This window comes from Neofelis nebulosa, chromosome 11 (genome assembly GCF_028018385.1).
Source record: "Neofelis nebulosa isolate mNeoNeb1 chromosome 11, mNeoNeb1.pri, whole genome shotgun sequence".
Taxonomy (NCBI): Eukaryota; Metazoa; Chordata; class Mammalia; order Carnivora; family Felidae; genus Neofelis; species Neofelis nebulosa.
Window position 1 is genome coordinate 69,642,304 of NC_080792.1, and position 15,204 is coordinate 69,657,507.

General features: G+C 50.0%; 1 protein-coding gene across 2 annotated transcripts; it reads left to right on the top strand.

Annotated features, from left to right (window-relative positions):
- The first annotated feature begins 2,159 nt into the window (after window positions 1–2,159).
- Window positions 2,160–9,444, top strand: CRYBA4 (crystallin beta A4). 2 transcript variants are annotated; one of them, XM_058693116.1, is made up of 6 exons: window positions 2,160–2,210; window positions 2,787–2,837; window positions 3,468–3,586; window positions 5,211–5,352; window positions 7,370–7,512; window positions 9,113–9,444. In XM_058693116.1, the coding sequence occupies exons 2-6, from the start codon at window positions 2,799–2,801 to the stop codon at window positions 9,258–9,260; spliced, it is 591 nt and encodes a 196-aa protein (XP_058549099.1). In that variant the 5' UTR covers window positions 2,160–2,210; window positions 2,787–2,798; the 3' UTR covers window positions 9,261–9,444. The 2 variants fall into 2 exon arrangements, with proteins under 2 accessions (XP_058549099.1, XP_058549098.1); XM_058693115.1 differs by having other exon boundaries at window positions 2,178–2,210; window positions 2,791–2,837.
- Window positions 9,445–15,204: the final 5,760 nt, after the last annotated feature.

The window sequence follows — 15,204 nt, forward strand, 5'->3', positions numbered from 1 at the left end:
AAGTTTATTTATTTATTTTGAGACAGAGCACATGAGCAGGGGAGGAGCAGAGAGAGAGGAAGGGAGAAAGAATCCCAAGCAGGTTCCGCCTTGTCAGGGCAGAGCCTGACTTGGGGCTCGAACTTACGAACCTTGAGATCGTGCATGACCTGAGCTGAAATCAAGAGTTGGGCGTTTAACCCACTGATCCGCCCAGGCGCCCCCCCCCCATGAAGAATTATTTAATAGGAAGTCATTTTTGCAGCTTTATTGAGCTGTAATTGGCACATAGCTTTGTGTAAGTATAAGGTGCACAGTGTATTGATTTGATGCACGGGCGTGTGTTGCTGCTTTGTTTTGTTTTGTTTGTGCTTGAGAACAGGTAGGATCTACTCTCTTAGCAACGTCCAAGTACGTGATGGAATATCATTAGGTACAATCACCATGCTAGGTCCCCAGACTTCTTAATCTTACAAGGGGGGTTGCCCCCTTTGAACAACATCTCCCCGTGTCCCCCACCGGCCAAGCCCTGGAACACCACTTTACTCTCTGTTTCTGTGAGGGGTTTTTTGGGTTTTTTTTTTTTTTGGCAGATCTCATGTTATATAAGTGATATCATACGGTATTTGTCTTTCTCTGTCTATTGCAAATGGCAGAACTTTCTTCTTGCTCATGGCTAAGTCATACCCATGTTTATACGCCACATCTTGATCCGTTCATCCGTTGGTGGACACTTAGGTTTCCCCCACGTGTTGGCTGTTGTGAATAACACTGCAATAAACACGGGGGTACGGGTATCTTCATAGTAATCACCTTTATAATTAGTAATGATAATGACAGTGAGGAGGTGCATAACGCTTTCTGTGTTTCAGTTCAGGAGCGGCAAGTGTTGTTCGTGGGTAATCACACTTATCTGCACATTACCCCTATCTCTTAGGCTGAGCCCAATTTATTCTTCATACCCATTTTGTACACGGGGAAACTGAGGCTCAGAGAGATTAAGCCACACGCTCAAGTTTTCCAGCCCGTAAAGGGAGGTGCGGACCCAGGCTGCTTGGCCGCAGAGGTTGCGTCCCTGGCCTTTTATCTTTCGTGATAGCCCTTCATCAGAGTCACGCATTTGATAAGGCTGCCTCTAACCAGCCCTGGAGGGAGCTAATGTTGCCATTTTGTAGGCCATGAACTTGAGATCAGACATCCTCCAGGTCACCCAGATGTTAAGAGGCAGGGCTGGATTTCACCCAGAGCCATCTGGTTTCCAGCCACACTCGTTCTCCGCTGTCAGTGGCCCCTCTTGGGTCAGCCCTCAGAGGGTGGGAGTGTGGGGACGGGTTACCCAAAGCAAATCTTACCCCCTCCCCTCCGCCCCCCCCCCCCCCGGATATCTGACAGGTTTATTTGCACAGCAGCGTTCACACCCACCAGCTCCTTTATTCTGCCTACGGAACCATCTGGACTCCTCTTTGAACTCTGTGGGTCCTGGAGATCTTGGCCCCTGCCTGCCTTCGTGCTGGGCTCCCTCTTTCAGGGCCCTGGAACTCCAGCTCAATTGGGCTACTGGCTCTTCCTCGCACATATGCTCCCAAGTTCCCACCTCTACACTTTTGCTTAGAAAAAACATTCCCTGAAGCTCACTTTGTATACATCCTCCTCACCCTTCAGAGTCTCGTGCCTGCCTTCAGAGTCTTGCTAAATGCCACCTCTGACATGAAGCCTTCCCTGATTACCCCTACTGGAAGAGGAGGGGGTGGGGGAGGAGGAAATGTACAGACATTTGATGAACGTTTTCCCTGTGGTAGGCATGTTACATAACCTCACAACAACCCCGTGATATAGTTTATTCTTGTCCCGTTTTATAGGCAGAAATGGAGGCGAAATGACCCGCCCCAGGTCACACGGCTAGGAAGGGTGAGGGTTTTGGACTCCTTGTCCAGTGCTCATTCTCCTGCTCCAATCAGGAGTCTCATGGAGCCGATTAAGGTAGAACTTCCCCTTCTTCTCTTCTTCATGGCTGATCCCTGAGGGAGGCCACCTGACCCTCTCCCTTCCAGCTACAGCCAACGCTGCTGACACCTCTCAGTTGGGACTTCAGCCAGGACTGGCTTTTGTTTCGGTGGCTCACATGCTGAGTCCGAGCTTTGTCTCCCAGGGGCCCTCTCCCCTCCCTGCCTATAAGAGCCTGACCTCGGCTGGTCCCCGCATGTTCTGGCATATTCTCTGGGTCCGTCTTGGTAAGTCCCAGGCTTGGAGAAAGGGTGGGATCCACGTTCCGAGTGAGCACTGTGGGAGGTGGGGAGGCCAGGTCTCCCATCCTGGGGATGTCACTGTGCCATGCTGAAGGTCATCCTCACCTTAACCGAGGTCAGGCCCCAGACATCACGGCCAATACTTACTACCTTCATTTAAAAGCAGAATTATTCCTACAGTCCCGTTGCCTCAGTGGCCACCATGAGAGTCGCCTCTTTGGGTCAGGTGTCCTCTTGCGGGGAGGGGGCTCTCTCAAACTTAGCACGCTGGCATTTGCTGGAGTGATGCATCCCACTGGCAGCCGCGGAGAATTTCCCATAGTGAGCGGATAAATTAATACCGAGCAGGGCTCAGAGGCAATGGGACCCGGAACGGTGAGTTGTGAGATGGTGTGTAGAATGGAAGTAAGGGAGATGATGTTAGTCACAGATGGGAAGAGGAGAGGGCCCCGTCGCATCTGGACGCCATCTGGCTCCCGACCCTGCCCAAACGGGACTTTAGCATCCAGAGGGACAGCGGAGGGGCAGGCCAGAAGCTTATCATGTTCTTCTCTTGCCTAGGAAGCTGGCAACATGACCCTGCAGTGCACCAAAACCACAGGACATTGGAAGGTAGGCAGACCCACGGGGTGCTGTCTGAGGAGTGGGGGTGGGGCCGCAGAGATGGGCGACCCCCTCGGTCCTCCTCCCCTGAATCCCCACCTCACGCTGGGGGCATGTTATGAGAGCCCATTTTGTAGAGCATGCTATCAAGGCCCAAAGAGGGGAACGGGCTGGCCCAAGGTTACACACAGGGGTCTCGATTCGCACTTGGGTCTTCTGGCCCCCAGATTTAACCGTTACACAGTGGCAAACAGGTGACTGCACACAGTCTCTGGGCACGGTTTCTTCAGCCTCCTCGGTGTTAAAATGCGTTTGTTTCCAAATTTATCATCAGCCTTTAAAAACCTAGAGGGTCCACAGAAGAGTCCAGATACAGTGATGGTCTTGAGACACTGGAAAATCTGGCCGGCATCTCCAGGTGGCAAAAAACAGGTGGCACTGAGCTGAGACCACCCCTTGGCGGGGTCTGTGCTTTCCAGGGTGCGGCCCTTGCCCTCTTCACCCACCTGGCTCCCGGAGACATCTGAGTTTGCGATCCCTGCCCCGCCCCCGCCCCCTAGTCCTGGGGTGAGGTCCTAGTCCCTCACCCCCCACTGGACTCTGATTGAGGCTGGTCTTCACTTTTTCCCTCTGTCACAGATCGTGGTGTGGGATGAAGAGGGCTTCCAGGGCCGGAGGCATGAGTTTACGGCAGAGTGCCCCAGTGTGCTGGAGCTTGGCTTTGAGACTGTGCGATCTTTGAAAGTGCTGAGCGGAGCGTGAGTCTGGGCTGGGGGGGGGGGGGGGCGCGGATCTGAGTTGGGATGGGGGCGGTCAGGAAGGGATCTAGAAAGGGGTGTTCTAGGCCCTAACTTCCCAGACTCTAACGGTACCGGTGTGCCTTCCTTGGGTTTGAAGTGCTGGGGAGTGGTATAAGGTTAAGCAGGTTGTGCACTGCCCAAATGCAGAAGGCAACGTTCATGCAGAGCCTGCCCACTGGATGAGGCAGCCCTGTAGGGGCAGATCTTTCAAACCAAGTGTTGGGTCTGAAATGTCCCTCTTTTGTGTAAATTGAAAGCCACATGTGGCCATTGGGAACTTATTTGGAGCCAGTGCGACTAAAGGACTGAAAAAATTTTTTTAACATTTATTCATTTTTGAGAGACAGGGTGCGACGGGGGAGGGGCAGAGAGAGAGGGAGACACAGAATCTGAAGCAGGCTCCGGGCTCTGAGCTGTCAGCACAGAGCCTGACTCGGGGCTCAAACTCATGGACCGTGAGATCGTGACCTGAGCTGAAGTCAGACACTTAACTGACTGAGCCACCCAGGTGCCCCCAAAACCAAAATTTTAATTTAACTTAATAGAAGTGTGAATTTAATTAGCTACTTGGGGCTAGTGGCTACGAGAGTAGATGGAAGTTTCTAAAAGTTTGGGAAGTAGCTTGAAAGGAGAACAAGGTTCTAAGTGATTCGGAGTCACTTTAGACTATGCCCGTGAGTGCCACGGAGGTTATCTGGGGTATTTATGCACCTCACACCCGGGGAGACACTCTTCTAGCTTCCGCTTTGTACAGATGGGGAACTGAGGGTCAGATGGGAGCAGCGACCTGTCCAGGGCTGTGTCCAGCAAACTGCTAGGCTTTGCCGGGGGGGAGACAATAACCTCAGGTTCATTACTTACATGCGACAGCTTGTTTCTTATGCAGACAGCGAAAGCAAGGGCATCATGGTGGCAGCCGCGTCTCAGGTCCCACAGGATGACGCCAGAAGGGGCCGGGTGACAGCAAGTGTGGTGGGCGCTCCGCTGTTGGGGAGCCGCTCCACGCTTCGGCTGGGGCTCGCTGCTAGACCCTGCAGGGTGGAGGGCGGTGGACAGTCCCATGTCTCAAGGGACCCCGAGAGTAATCGTCTCATGGAAGCCTTCTCAAGAAAGGGAGGTGGGTGGGAATGGTCCTTGGCCGCTCCTCACAAGACTGCCTGTCTCCCCGCGTTCCTGGAGGATCACAAGGAATCCCACCAAGGCTTAGGTCAGCCTGTGATCAAGCTGTGTCTCCACGGCCCAGAGGACCGCATGCAAGATGGCCAGGCACCGGCACAGAGCAGTTCCCCCACCCGAGGGACACACAGCAAGGCAGTGGACTACAGGGTCTGGACTAGGTTTCTTCACCTGAGCACAGTGGGTGTCCGGAGCCAGATACTTGTGTTATGGGGGCTGTCCTCTGCGTTCGGGATGTGTCGCAGCATGTCTAGCCTCTCCCTACAGACACCCTCTCCTCCCTCCACCCAGCGTGACGACTAAAAATGCCTCTAGATGTTGTTCGATGCTCCTAAATGATAACCACTGATCTTGCATTGGGGCGAATGGTCTCTTACCTCCTGCTCTCTCTACCCTCTGTCTGCAGGTGGGTAGGCTACGAGCACGCTGGCTTCCAAGGGCAGCAGTACGTGCTGGAGCGGGGCGAGTACCCGTCCTGGGATGCCTGGAGTGGCAACACTGCCTACCCAGCCGACAGGCTCACCTCCTTCCGACCGGTGACCTGCGCTGTGAGTCCCGCCACCACCTCGTCCCAGTGGGGACTTGGGAACAGAATATGCCAGAGTTCACATCCTCTTGTCACTTAAAAAAAATTTTTTTAACGTTTATTTATTTTTGAGAGAGAGAGAGAGAGAGAGAGAGAGAGAGAGAGAGAGAGCATAAGTGGGAGAGGGGCAGAGAGAGAGGGAGACACCGAATCCGAAGCAGGCTCCAGGCTCCGAGCTGTCAGCACAGAACTCAACACGGGGCTCAAACTCACTGACTGTGACATCATGACCTGAGCCAAAATTGGACGCTTAACCCACTGAGCCACCCAGACACCCCCATCTTCCTGTCACTTCCGTGTGACATGGCTTCCCTCCCTTCTCTGAGCCTCAGTTTCTTCATCTGGAAGTGGGGCCACTTCGTGGGGAAGAAGAATGGGTAACATCTGGACAGAGACAGGTGCAAACGTTGTGCCCTTGGCGACTTTGGTTAGGATTTGGGCCCCTGCGTGTTTGGTGCCCCTCTTTTCATGACTCGGGGATACTGGCAGATAAGATGGCTCCTGATTCCTTACCAGTGTTCCTGATTGTATGCTTTAGCTACTGTTTATGGAGTCGGGGGTGGAGGTGGGCATGTTATCCCCATCTTACAGACCAAACAGCCGAAGCTCGAAAAGGTGTATTGTTTTTCTCCAAAGGCAACTTTTATTAATTTAAAAATCATTGATCATCCAGAGTTCAGGAAAACACCTGATATGGCAGAGTAAGAAAAGTCTCTCATCTCCACACCTCTGAGACAGAAGCCCGGTCGTAAAGGTGCTGGGGACTTCCTTTGGTCTTGTTTGTTACCCACAGATTCTGCCTGTCCCAATCGATACTGACATCTGTGTCTGTATCTATACACCTATATCGTCTATATCTCTGTATCTAGGCCCACTCGTAACTTTGTTATAAAGATGGAATCACAATGAACGTCAGGCTTGGAAGCCAGCTTTTCTCCCTGGGCAAATACATCACAGTCATCCTCCTGGGTGATGAAGTCTCTTTGACAGCATCGCTGTTCATGGCTCCCTAGTGTCTCAGGGTGTGAGTAAACTCATTTGCTCGTGTATTTATTCCACAATGGCCCAGGCGCTGGGCTGATATAGGGACCCATGGTGGACTGTGACAGATGCTATCCCTGATTTCACACAGTTTACAGCTTCCGATTTCATTTTGCCCTCCAAACGAACCTGACAAGGAGAGGAGGTTAGCTTCATTTTAGGGGTACGGCAAAAGGGGAGAAACGTGTGACATGTCCAAGCTGGTACATGGAGAGTCAGGATTTGAACCCAGATCTCAACAGTCCTCTTCTTACCTCCATCTACCACCGGATCCCCTAGTGGGATGTTCAGGTTGATCCTTCTTTTTCTCCTTTCCTTTCCTTTCCTTTCCCTTCCTTCCTCTATCTCTTTCTTCTTTCTTTCTTTCTTTCTTTCTTTCTTTCTTTCTTTCTTTCTTTCTTCCTTCCTTCCTTCCTTCCTTTCTTTCTTTCTTTCTTTCTTTCTTTCTTTCTTTCTTTCCTTCCTTTCCTTTCCTTCCTCCCTCCATTTCTTTTTCTTTCTTTCTTTCTTTCTTTCTTTCTTTCTTTCTTTCTTTCTTTCTTTCTTTTCTTTTCCTTTCCTCCCTCCATTTCTTTCTTTCTTTTTCTTTCTTTCTTTCTTTCTTTCTTTCTTTCTTTCTTTCTTTCTTTCTTTTCCTTTCCTCCCTCCATCTCTTTCTTTCTTTCTTTCTTTCTTTCTTTCTTTCTTTCTTTCTTTTCTTCTTTCTGTTCCTTTCCTTCCTCCCTTCCTCCTTTCCTTCCTTTCTTTTTCTTTGTGTACATTTCTGGAAAGGCAAATGCTATACTCTTGTAAGGTTTCTGGTGCTTGCTGCCTTACTGCCCTTCCAAAAGGTTTGCAAGGAAGGCTGATGGGGGTGGGGGTCAAGGGCAGGGGTTTAGCAGGGGCTCCTTGGTTCTCAGCTGGGTGTCTGGTGGCCTGACAGTTTCCTTTGCCTACAGAACCATCGTGACTCGAGGCTGACCATCTTCGAGCAAGAGAACTTTCTGGGCAGGAAAGGCGAGCTGAGTGATGACTACCCCTCCCTCCAGGCCATGGGCTGGGATGGCAATGAAGTGGGCTCCTTCCATGTCCACTCGGGGGCGTAAGTGAATCCAAGGCTCTGCCTGGCGGGGAAGGAGAAGCTGTTGGGTGGGACAGGGACACCTCTTGTGAAAACTGTGTGCTGGGGACTTTGGGGCTCTGACGCTCACAATCCGGAGGAGGACACTCAGGCACAGGGAGGTATCAGGCGGAATTTGTGGGGTTGCAAGTGGTAGTTTCCCGTATCAACCTGACATTATTCCCAAAGGATATTTATTGACCCTTGTAACTAGCTTCAGGCATGGCTGGATCCAGGTGCTACAGCAGGGCTCGCTCTTTCCTGTTCTGTCTGTCTCACTGGGGCTATAATCTCAGGCAAGCTCTCCCCATGCAAAGACAACAGTGAAGCTTCTTACCCCAGCCCACCCCAGGAAGGGCGCCTCTTTCTCAGTGATTCCACCCAACGTTCTCAGAAAGGCTCTCATTGGGCCGATTTGGGTCATGTGCTCGACTCTGAACCAATCGTCATGCTGCAGGAAGGGGGTGGTCTAACTGGCTAGGAAGGGTCACATGCTCTTCACCAAATGAGCATTTTCCCACGTTGACTGGGAGGTAGCATAGGGTGGCAGAGGTCTCTCCCCAGAAGAGGAGAGAAGGGATGTCCAGCCATAAAGGAAAAGGTGTGGCTCAAGCACCGTGTTCCACGTCAGCAGCAGTTGGGTGACCAAATCTAGCCCAGGACGGACTGACCCTTCCCACCCTTTCCCGCAGGGGCTGGCAGGTGAGGCCTGACATGTGAGGTCCTCACTTGGGGAGGACGATACCGCCCCCTTCTAGGCGCCCTTTGGCTCTTGGCAGGGGTGAAGGTGGGAGGGCTTTTGTTTGTTTGGTTTTGGTTTTTGGTTTTAAGTTTCCTCAGGAAGCGTCAGAGGATCTTGTTGTGAGTGGGATGAACCTCTTGTGGTTCTTGGGTCCACTTCTCTCTTGCCAAAGAAGAAAGAGAAGCTCAGAAAGTGAGACACCGAGTCTTGACCGGTCCTGAACAATGTAGGGGTCGATGAATTGAAACAACGTAGCCCGTTTCCTTGGAAGGGCTTCTGGCTAAGGAAGGAGGGAAAGGAATAGGATTCCCTCCCTTTCTCCTTCCTTCCTTCCTTCCTTCCTTCCTTCCTTCCTTCCTTCCTTCCCTCCCTTCCTCCCTCCCTCCATAGTTATTAGCCCCTCCTCTGTGCTGGGCATTGCACTAGGAATCAGAAATCCCAATGAACGAGGCACACACACCCCTACACCTAGGAGCTCACCTGCTGGTGGAGGAGGCTGACATTTTACAAATAATCTGATAATTGTCTAATTATACAAGAACTACCCAGGACCCATAAGGGACTGTGGCCTGATTTGGAGAGCAAGTCCTCAGAACAAGCTGAGACCCAGAGGATAAATACAACTTGGCGGGGGGCCAGGCAAAGAATGGCTGGAATGGTGTTCTTGGCAGAGGGAACAGCATGATCAAAGGCCCAGTAGTGGGGGGAGCAGGGCACATTCCGGGCACTGAAGGGAGGCCAGGATGGCTGAAATGTGTCTGTAGCGAGTCCCTTTGTCCCCCGTGTGCTCACCTCGCTGATGCCTCTCTAAGGTAACCGTCTGCCTCTTCCCTTTCCCAGCTGGGTTTGCTCCCAGTTTCCCGGCTACCGAGGCTTTCAGTATGTGCTGGAGTGTGATCACCACTCGGGTGACTACAAGCATTTCCGAGAGTGGGGCTCGCACGCCCAGACCTTCCAGGTGCAAAGCGTCCGCAGGATCCAGCAGTGAGCAGGGGGGGACCGGCGCTGAGGAGCCAACGCGTGCTTGTCTGGACGGAGGAGCTGTGGCAGTCCTTCCGTGCCCTCTCCTCTGCCTCCCCCTGTGCCCCGTGTGAGCCCAGCACCCATGTGAGCCAGTTCATGCACAGTCAGCACGAAAAACAAAAAGTAATAAAAAAGAAGGTCTAGTGTTAGCTTGTGCTTTCCGACGTTATTAATCCTTTCAAAGAACCGGTCTTTTGCTTGGTTGGTGCCCTTGATCATTTGCCTGCGTCTTCCTTCATTCAGCTTTACTCTTCTCTTCAGTATTTCCTTGCTTCTATTTACTTTGGGTTTACTTTATTCTCCACATCTGTAGCTTCTTTTTTTTTTTTTTAATGTCTATTTATTTTTGAGAGAGACACAGAGTGTGAGCAGGGGAAGGGCAGAAACAGAGAGGATGACACAGAAGCCAAAGCAGGCTCCAGGCTCTGAGCTGTCAACGCAGAGCCCAACGTGGGGCTTGAACTCGGGAACAGCGAGATCATGACCTTAGCCGAAGTCAGACGCTCAACTGACGGAGCCACCCAGGTGGCCCCACATCTGTAGCTTTTAAGGGTAGTCTCTTGGGTCATTAATGTTGGGCCCTGTTCCCCACCCCCCGCCATATATTCATTTTAGGGCTATCAATTTCCCTATGAGCACAGCTTTGGATGCTCCCCCCAGATTTGAACTGGACGTGTCTCCATTATCATTCAGTCTGGTATTTTCTGTTTTCCCTTGTGATTTCTTCTTTGACCCATGGGCTCTTTAATAAAGAACTTGCCTTTAATAAAGGCATGCTATCCCTTTGGGATTTTCTAGATATTTTATTGTTATTGCTCTGTTATCAAGTTCCTGTGGTCAGAGAATACAGTGTATAAGGTTTCAACACTCATGCTCGCTTTGGCAGTACACATACTAAAATTGGAACCATGTAAGATTGCAAGACTCTAAAATGAATCCAGACTTATTTTATCGTCCAGCAAATGGTCTGTTTTTGATAAACTTGGATGTATACTTGAAAATTGTTTAAATTTTGCAGTTGTTGGGTATAGCGTTCTGTCAGTGTCAATTAGGTCAAGCTGAGGTTGGTTAGTGTTTTTGGCAAATGCGGGTTAGATTTTTGTACATTTTTGCTGATTTTATTTTATTTTATTTTTTAAATGTAATGTTTATTTTTGAGAGAGAGAGAGAGGGGCAGAGCACGAGCAGGGGAAGGACGGCAAGAGAGCGAGACACAGAATCTGAAGCAGGCTCCAGGCTCTGAGCTGTCAGCACAGAGCCCGATGCGGGGCTCGAACTCACAAACCTCGAGATCGTGACCTGAGCCCGAGTCAGACACTTACCTGACTGAGCCACCCAGGCGCCACTTTGCTGATTTTTTTAACTCAGATTTTTATCAATCACTGAGAGAGGGTTGTTAATATCTCCTACTAATAACCTGGATTTATTTGTTTCTCCCTTCAGTTTTATCCATTTTTGTTTCCTGATTTATTTTCTTTTTTCCAGAATGTTGATACTCTGTTATTAGGTGTGTGTGCTTGTGTGTCTGTGTGCGTGTGTGTGTTTTCTTAAAACTAATCTGTTCGTCCAACGTGGGGCTTGAACTCACAACCCTGAGACAAAGAGTCACATGCTGTACCGACAGAGCCAGCCAGGCACCTGTAGGTGAACTTACATTGATGATTGCTATCTTCCTGCTAAATTGTTCCTAGTACACAAGTGTTTTATTTTTTATGTTTTTAATGTTAACTTATTTTTGAGAGAGAGAGAGAGAGAGAGAGAGCGTGAGCGAGCGGGACGGCCAGCCAGTGGGGGAGGGCCAAACAGAGGGACAGAGGATCCAAAGCAGGCTCTGTGCCCAGCGAGTGCAGAGCCCGACCTGAGCTGAAATCACGTGACTGGGCCACCCAGGCGCCCCCTTAGTTTGTGTTTTTTAAAGCCACGTGTGAAGGGGGCCAGTTCTCTCCCCTAGCGACATTTCTCATATCCCTTTTGTCTTTACCCTGTTCCTTCTCACATACTACCCTAAAGTCCTCTACCCCCTAAGGGAGGTCTCTGAAACAAAGAAATAAACTCCCTTTCCGCGCTCTCTCCAGCTCTCTCCCCACCCCTGGGTTCTTTATTATGTAGATTGCCTTAACAGTCATAAACCCTCTGGCTCTTTTTTCCGGAGTGTCTTCCTTTGCTGTAAGTCAGTCGGACAGAGACCGGACAGGGTGGGGTCCGAGCCGCCTGCTGGAAAAGATAACATTTTCCGGCTCCGGAAGGGGAGGGATGTGTTTGGGAACATTTGTTCTTGGGTAATTCTTAACCCCTCATTGGGTCGTCCCGTTCATTCAGACCAGCATTTGTCGGGGTCCCTCTGCGCGCCAGGCCCCCCCGGGGAGTGGTAAACAAGGCACGTGAAGTCCTTACTCTCAGATGAACCCACCATGGGTTACAACGTCCTGGGAGAGTGGGGGGAGCCTGTGGGCTGCTGGGCTGGGATGGGTAGGAACGACTCTGGGGCAGGTGATAGGAGATGGGTGGGGGGGCGAAGACTCTCCTGGGTGCTTATCTCTATGACCGCCTCTTGTCTGAACTTGATCCCTGAATGTCCAACTTCCTCCCGGGCACCTCCGCGTGGACGTCCAAACGCATTGCAAACAGCTCATCAAAACGGGAGCTACGCGGTTCCAGCTGGAATCCATAACATGTCTCTTTCTCACTCCCCAATCCAATCCATTGCAAATCCTGCAGGCTGTCCTTGCAAACTGTACCAGAATCCAATCACTTCTTACCATCCCCACTGGGTCCAAGCCACCCCCCTCCCCTGCCACCCACCCCATGTAGTTTCACGTCCCAGGTCAAAACCAGAGCGTTCACACCCGCCATCAGGTCTGAGGCGCCAGTATGTGGCCCAGAGAGTGATGCCAGGTGGCTAAGAGTGGGAGGTGAGGGGGGCACCTGGGGGGCTCAGTCGGTTAAGCGGCCGACTTTGGCTCAGGTCATGATCTCGCAGTTCTGGAGTTGGAGCCCTGCCTCGGGCTCTGTGCTGACAGCCCAGAGCCTGGAGCCTGTTTCAGATTCTGTGTCTCCCTCTCTCTCTGCCCCTTTCCAACTTGCGTTCTCTCTGTCTCTCTCTCTTTAAAAAATAAAGATAAAAAAATTAAAAAAGAAAATGGAAGGAAAATGGACCTTGTCACTCCTTTGCTCAAAACCCTCCTCTCCTCCTCCCCACAAAACAACACAAAACACAACACAACACAACACAACACAGCACAACAGCATCTTTCTAGTTAACCGGCTGGCCGTCACCTGCCTCTCCCATGGCCCGTCTCACCCCTGTCCCTCCAGTGAGTCTTCCTCGAACATGCCAAGGGCATCTTGCTTGCTGTTTGCCAGAACAGAGCCCTGCCAAATGGCAGCTTCAGCAACGGATAAGTATTTCTTGCTGTCCTGGAAGTTGATGTCCAAGATCAAGGTGCCATCAGAGGTGGTTTCTGGTGAGGCCCCTTTCCTTGGCTCGCAGGTGGCTGCCTCCTGTCTGTCCCCACCTTTCCTCTGTGCGTGCGCCCCGGTGTCCCTTCCTTTTTTTGGAAGGACCCAGTCCTATTGGGTTAGGGCTCCACCTCAATGGCCCAACTTAATCACCTCTTTAAAGACCTTTTCTCCAAATTCGGTTACTTCTGAGGTCCTGGGGTTGGGACTCGAACGTATGAATTCTGGGGAGAAGCATTTCAGTCCACAATACCAGGTTTATTCCCCACAAGTTGAGGTTCTTTGGGTTCTTGTTGTTTCCTGTTCCCTTAGATATTTCCCGCCAACACCCCCCCCTCCCTTCACCTAGAGTCAAAGGTTCATAAACTGTCAGACCTGGAAGGAACCTTCTAAATCAAATCTAGTGTTTCACAACCTTTTCTTCATTATTGTCCTACCCCCACTCCAAAAGTCTTTCTTAGACATTCTTTTCCTGATTGTCACCCCACCGTGAAATTTTAATCCAATTTTATATTACAACTTAATACAAATTTGTGGCACAAGTTATATTACAATTTAATACAAAGCTATATCAGAATTTTAATATAATGTGTATCTGTGTATGTCCTATATGCATATCTGTGCTTTATATATAAAAAGAATTAAGGTTGTTTTTGTTTGTTTGCTCCCAAAGAACCATTTTCACCTCCTTCCTGGGGGTGCTACTGCCCCCGTGAGAATGTATAATCCCTCACCAGCATTTCTCACAGACCTAGAACAAACAATCCTAAAATTTGTATAGGACCAGAAAAGACCCCAAATAGCCAAAATAATTTTGAAAAAGAAAACCGAAGGGGCGCCTGGGTGATTCAGTCAGTTATGCGTCCGACTTCGGCTCAGGTCATGATTTCTCAGTCTGTGGGTTCAAGCCCCGCATCGGGCTCTGTGCTGGCGGCTCAGAACCTGGAGCCTGCTTCGGATTCTGTGTCTCCCTCTCTCTCTGCCCCTCCCTGCTCACACTCTGTCTCTCTCTCAAAAAAAAAAAAATAGACATTTAAAAAATTAAAAAAAAAAAAAAGAAAGGAAAAAGACCAAAGCTGGATACATCACAATTCCGGGCTTTAAGCTATACTACAAAGCTGTAATCATCAAGACAGTATGGTACGGGCACAAAAACAGACACATAGATCAATGAACAGAATAGAGAACCCAGAAATGGACCCACTGATGTATGGTCAGCTAATCTTTGACACAGCAGGAAAGAGTATCCAATGGAAAAAGGACAGTCTCTTCAGCAAATGGTGCTGGGAAAACCGGACAGGGTCACGCAGAAGAATGAACCCGGACCACTTTCTCACATCGTCTCATCCTTTCTTTACCTGCAGGGAAATGGAAACTTCGGGAGGGATAGGGACTTGCTCAAGGACATACAGTGCATGAGAGGCAAAGCCGGGATTAGAACACAGACTTGCTGATATTGTCCAACTGCCAATATCACTCATTCATTCATTCAACAAACATGTATCAAATATCTACAATGTACCAAACTCTACTATAGGTTCTAAGGATCAAACAGGGAAGGAAACAGACAAAATTCCCTTCTTTTAAGGGATATCAATTTGAGTTGGGGGGACACAGATGTTCTCCCCATATGTCCACAGTCCTCCAGTTAAGAGTCGTCAAAGACCATTTGGCAGACGCTGTTACATTGTTCCTTGAAAAAAGAAAAAAATGACGTCCAAAAGGCATGGGCATCACTGGTGTCTGTTTTGCAGCCCTTCGCCAAGCCTGCGATAGTTTATTGTGCGTTGTGACTCTCTGGAAGGGAGAATGGAGTATTCAGACTTTCCCAAACTAATTTGACCACACAACAATTATTATTATTATTATTATTTTAAATGTTTATTTATTTATTTATTTTTGAGAGACAGAGAGAGCAGGTGGGGAGGGACAGAGGGAGAGGTGAGAGAGAGCGTCCCAAGCAGGCTCCATGCTGTCAGCGCAGAGCCCAGCACAGGGCTCGAACTCACGAACTGTGAGATCATGACTGAAGCAGAAATCAAGGGTTGAACGCTTAACTGACTGAACCACCCAGGCACCCCACCACACAACTATTTATTATTATTATTATTTTGTTTTTTTTTCTATTTTTTTTCAACGTTTTTTATTTATTTTTGGGACAGAGAGAGACAGAGCATGAACGGGGGAGGGGCAGAGAGAGAGGGAGACACAGAATCGGAAACAGGCTCCAGGCTCCGAGCCATCAGCCCAGAGCCTGACGCGGGGCTCGAACTCACGGACCGCGAGATCGTGACCTGGCTGAAGTCGGACGCTTAACCGACTGCGCCACCCGGGCGCCCCTATTATTATTATTTTGGCAGAGCATCTTGCATGATGAGCGACTTGAGTAACACAGGTGGGAAATGCTCAACTTAGCCACGATAGTCAATCACAACCTAGTGTAAGTTAGT

Excerpts from the sequence above, each read along its gene's own strand:
- CRYBA4 (XM_058693115.1), top strand. The coding sequence starts at position 2,180 with ATGTTCTGGCATATTCTCTGGGTCCGTCTTG. Across the intron at positions 2,211-2,790 it reads TATTCTCTGGGTCCGTCTTG|CTGGCAACATGACCCTGCAG; the intron begins GTAAGTCCCAGG and ends TTGCCTAGGAAG. Across the intron at positions 7,513-9,112 it reads TTCCATGTCCACTCGGGGGC|CTGGGTTTGCTCCCAGTTTC; the intron begins GTAAGTGAATCC and ends TCCCTTTCCCAG.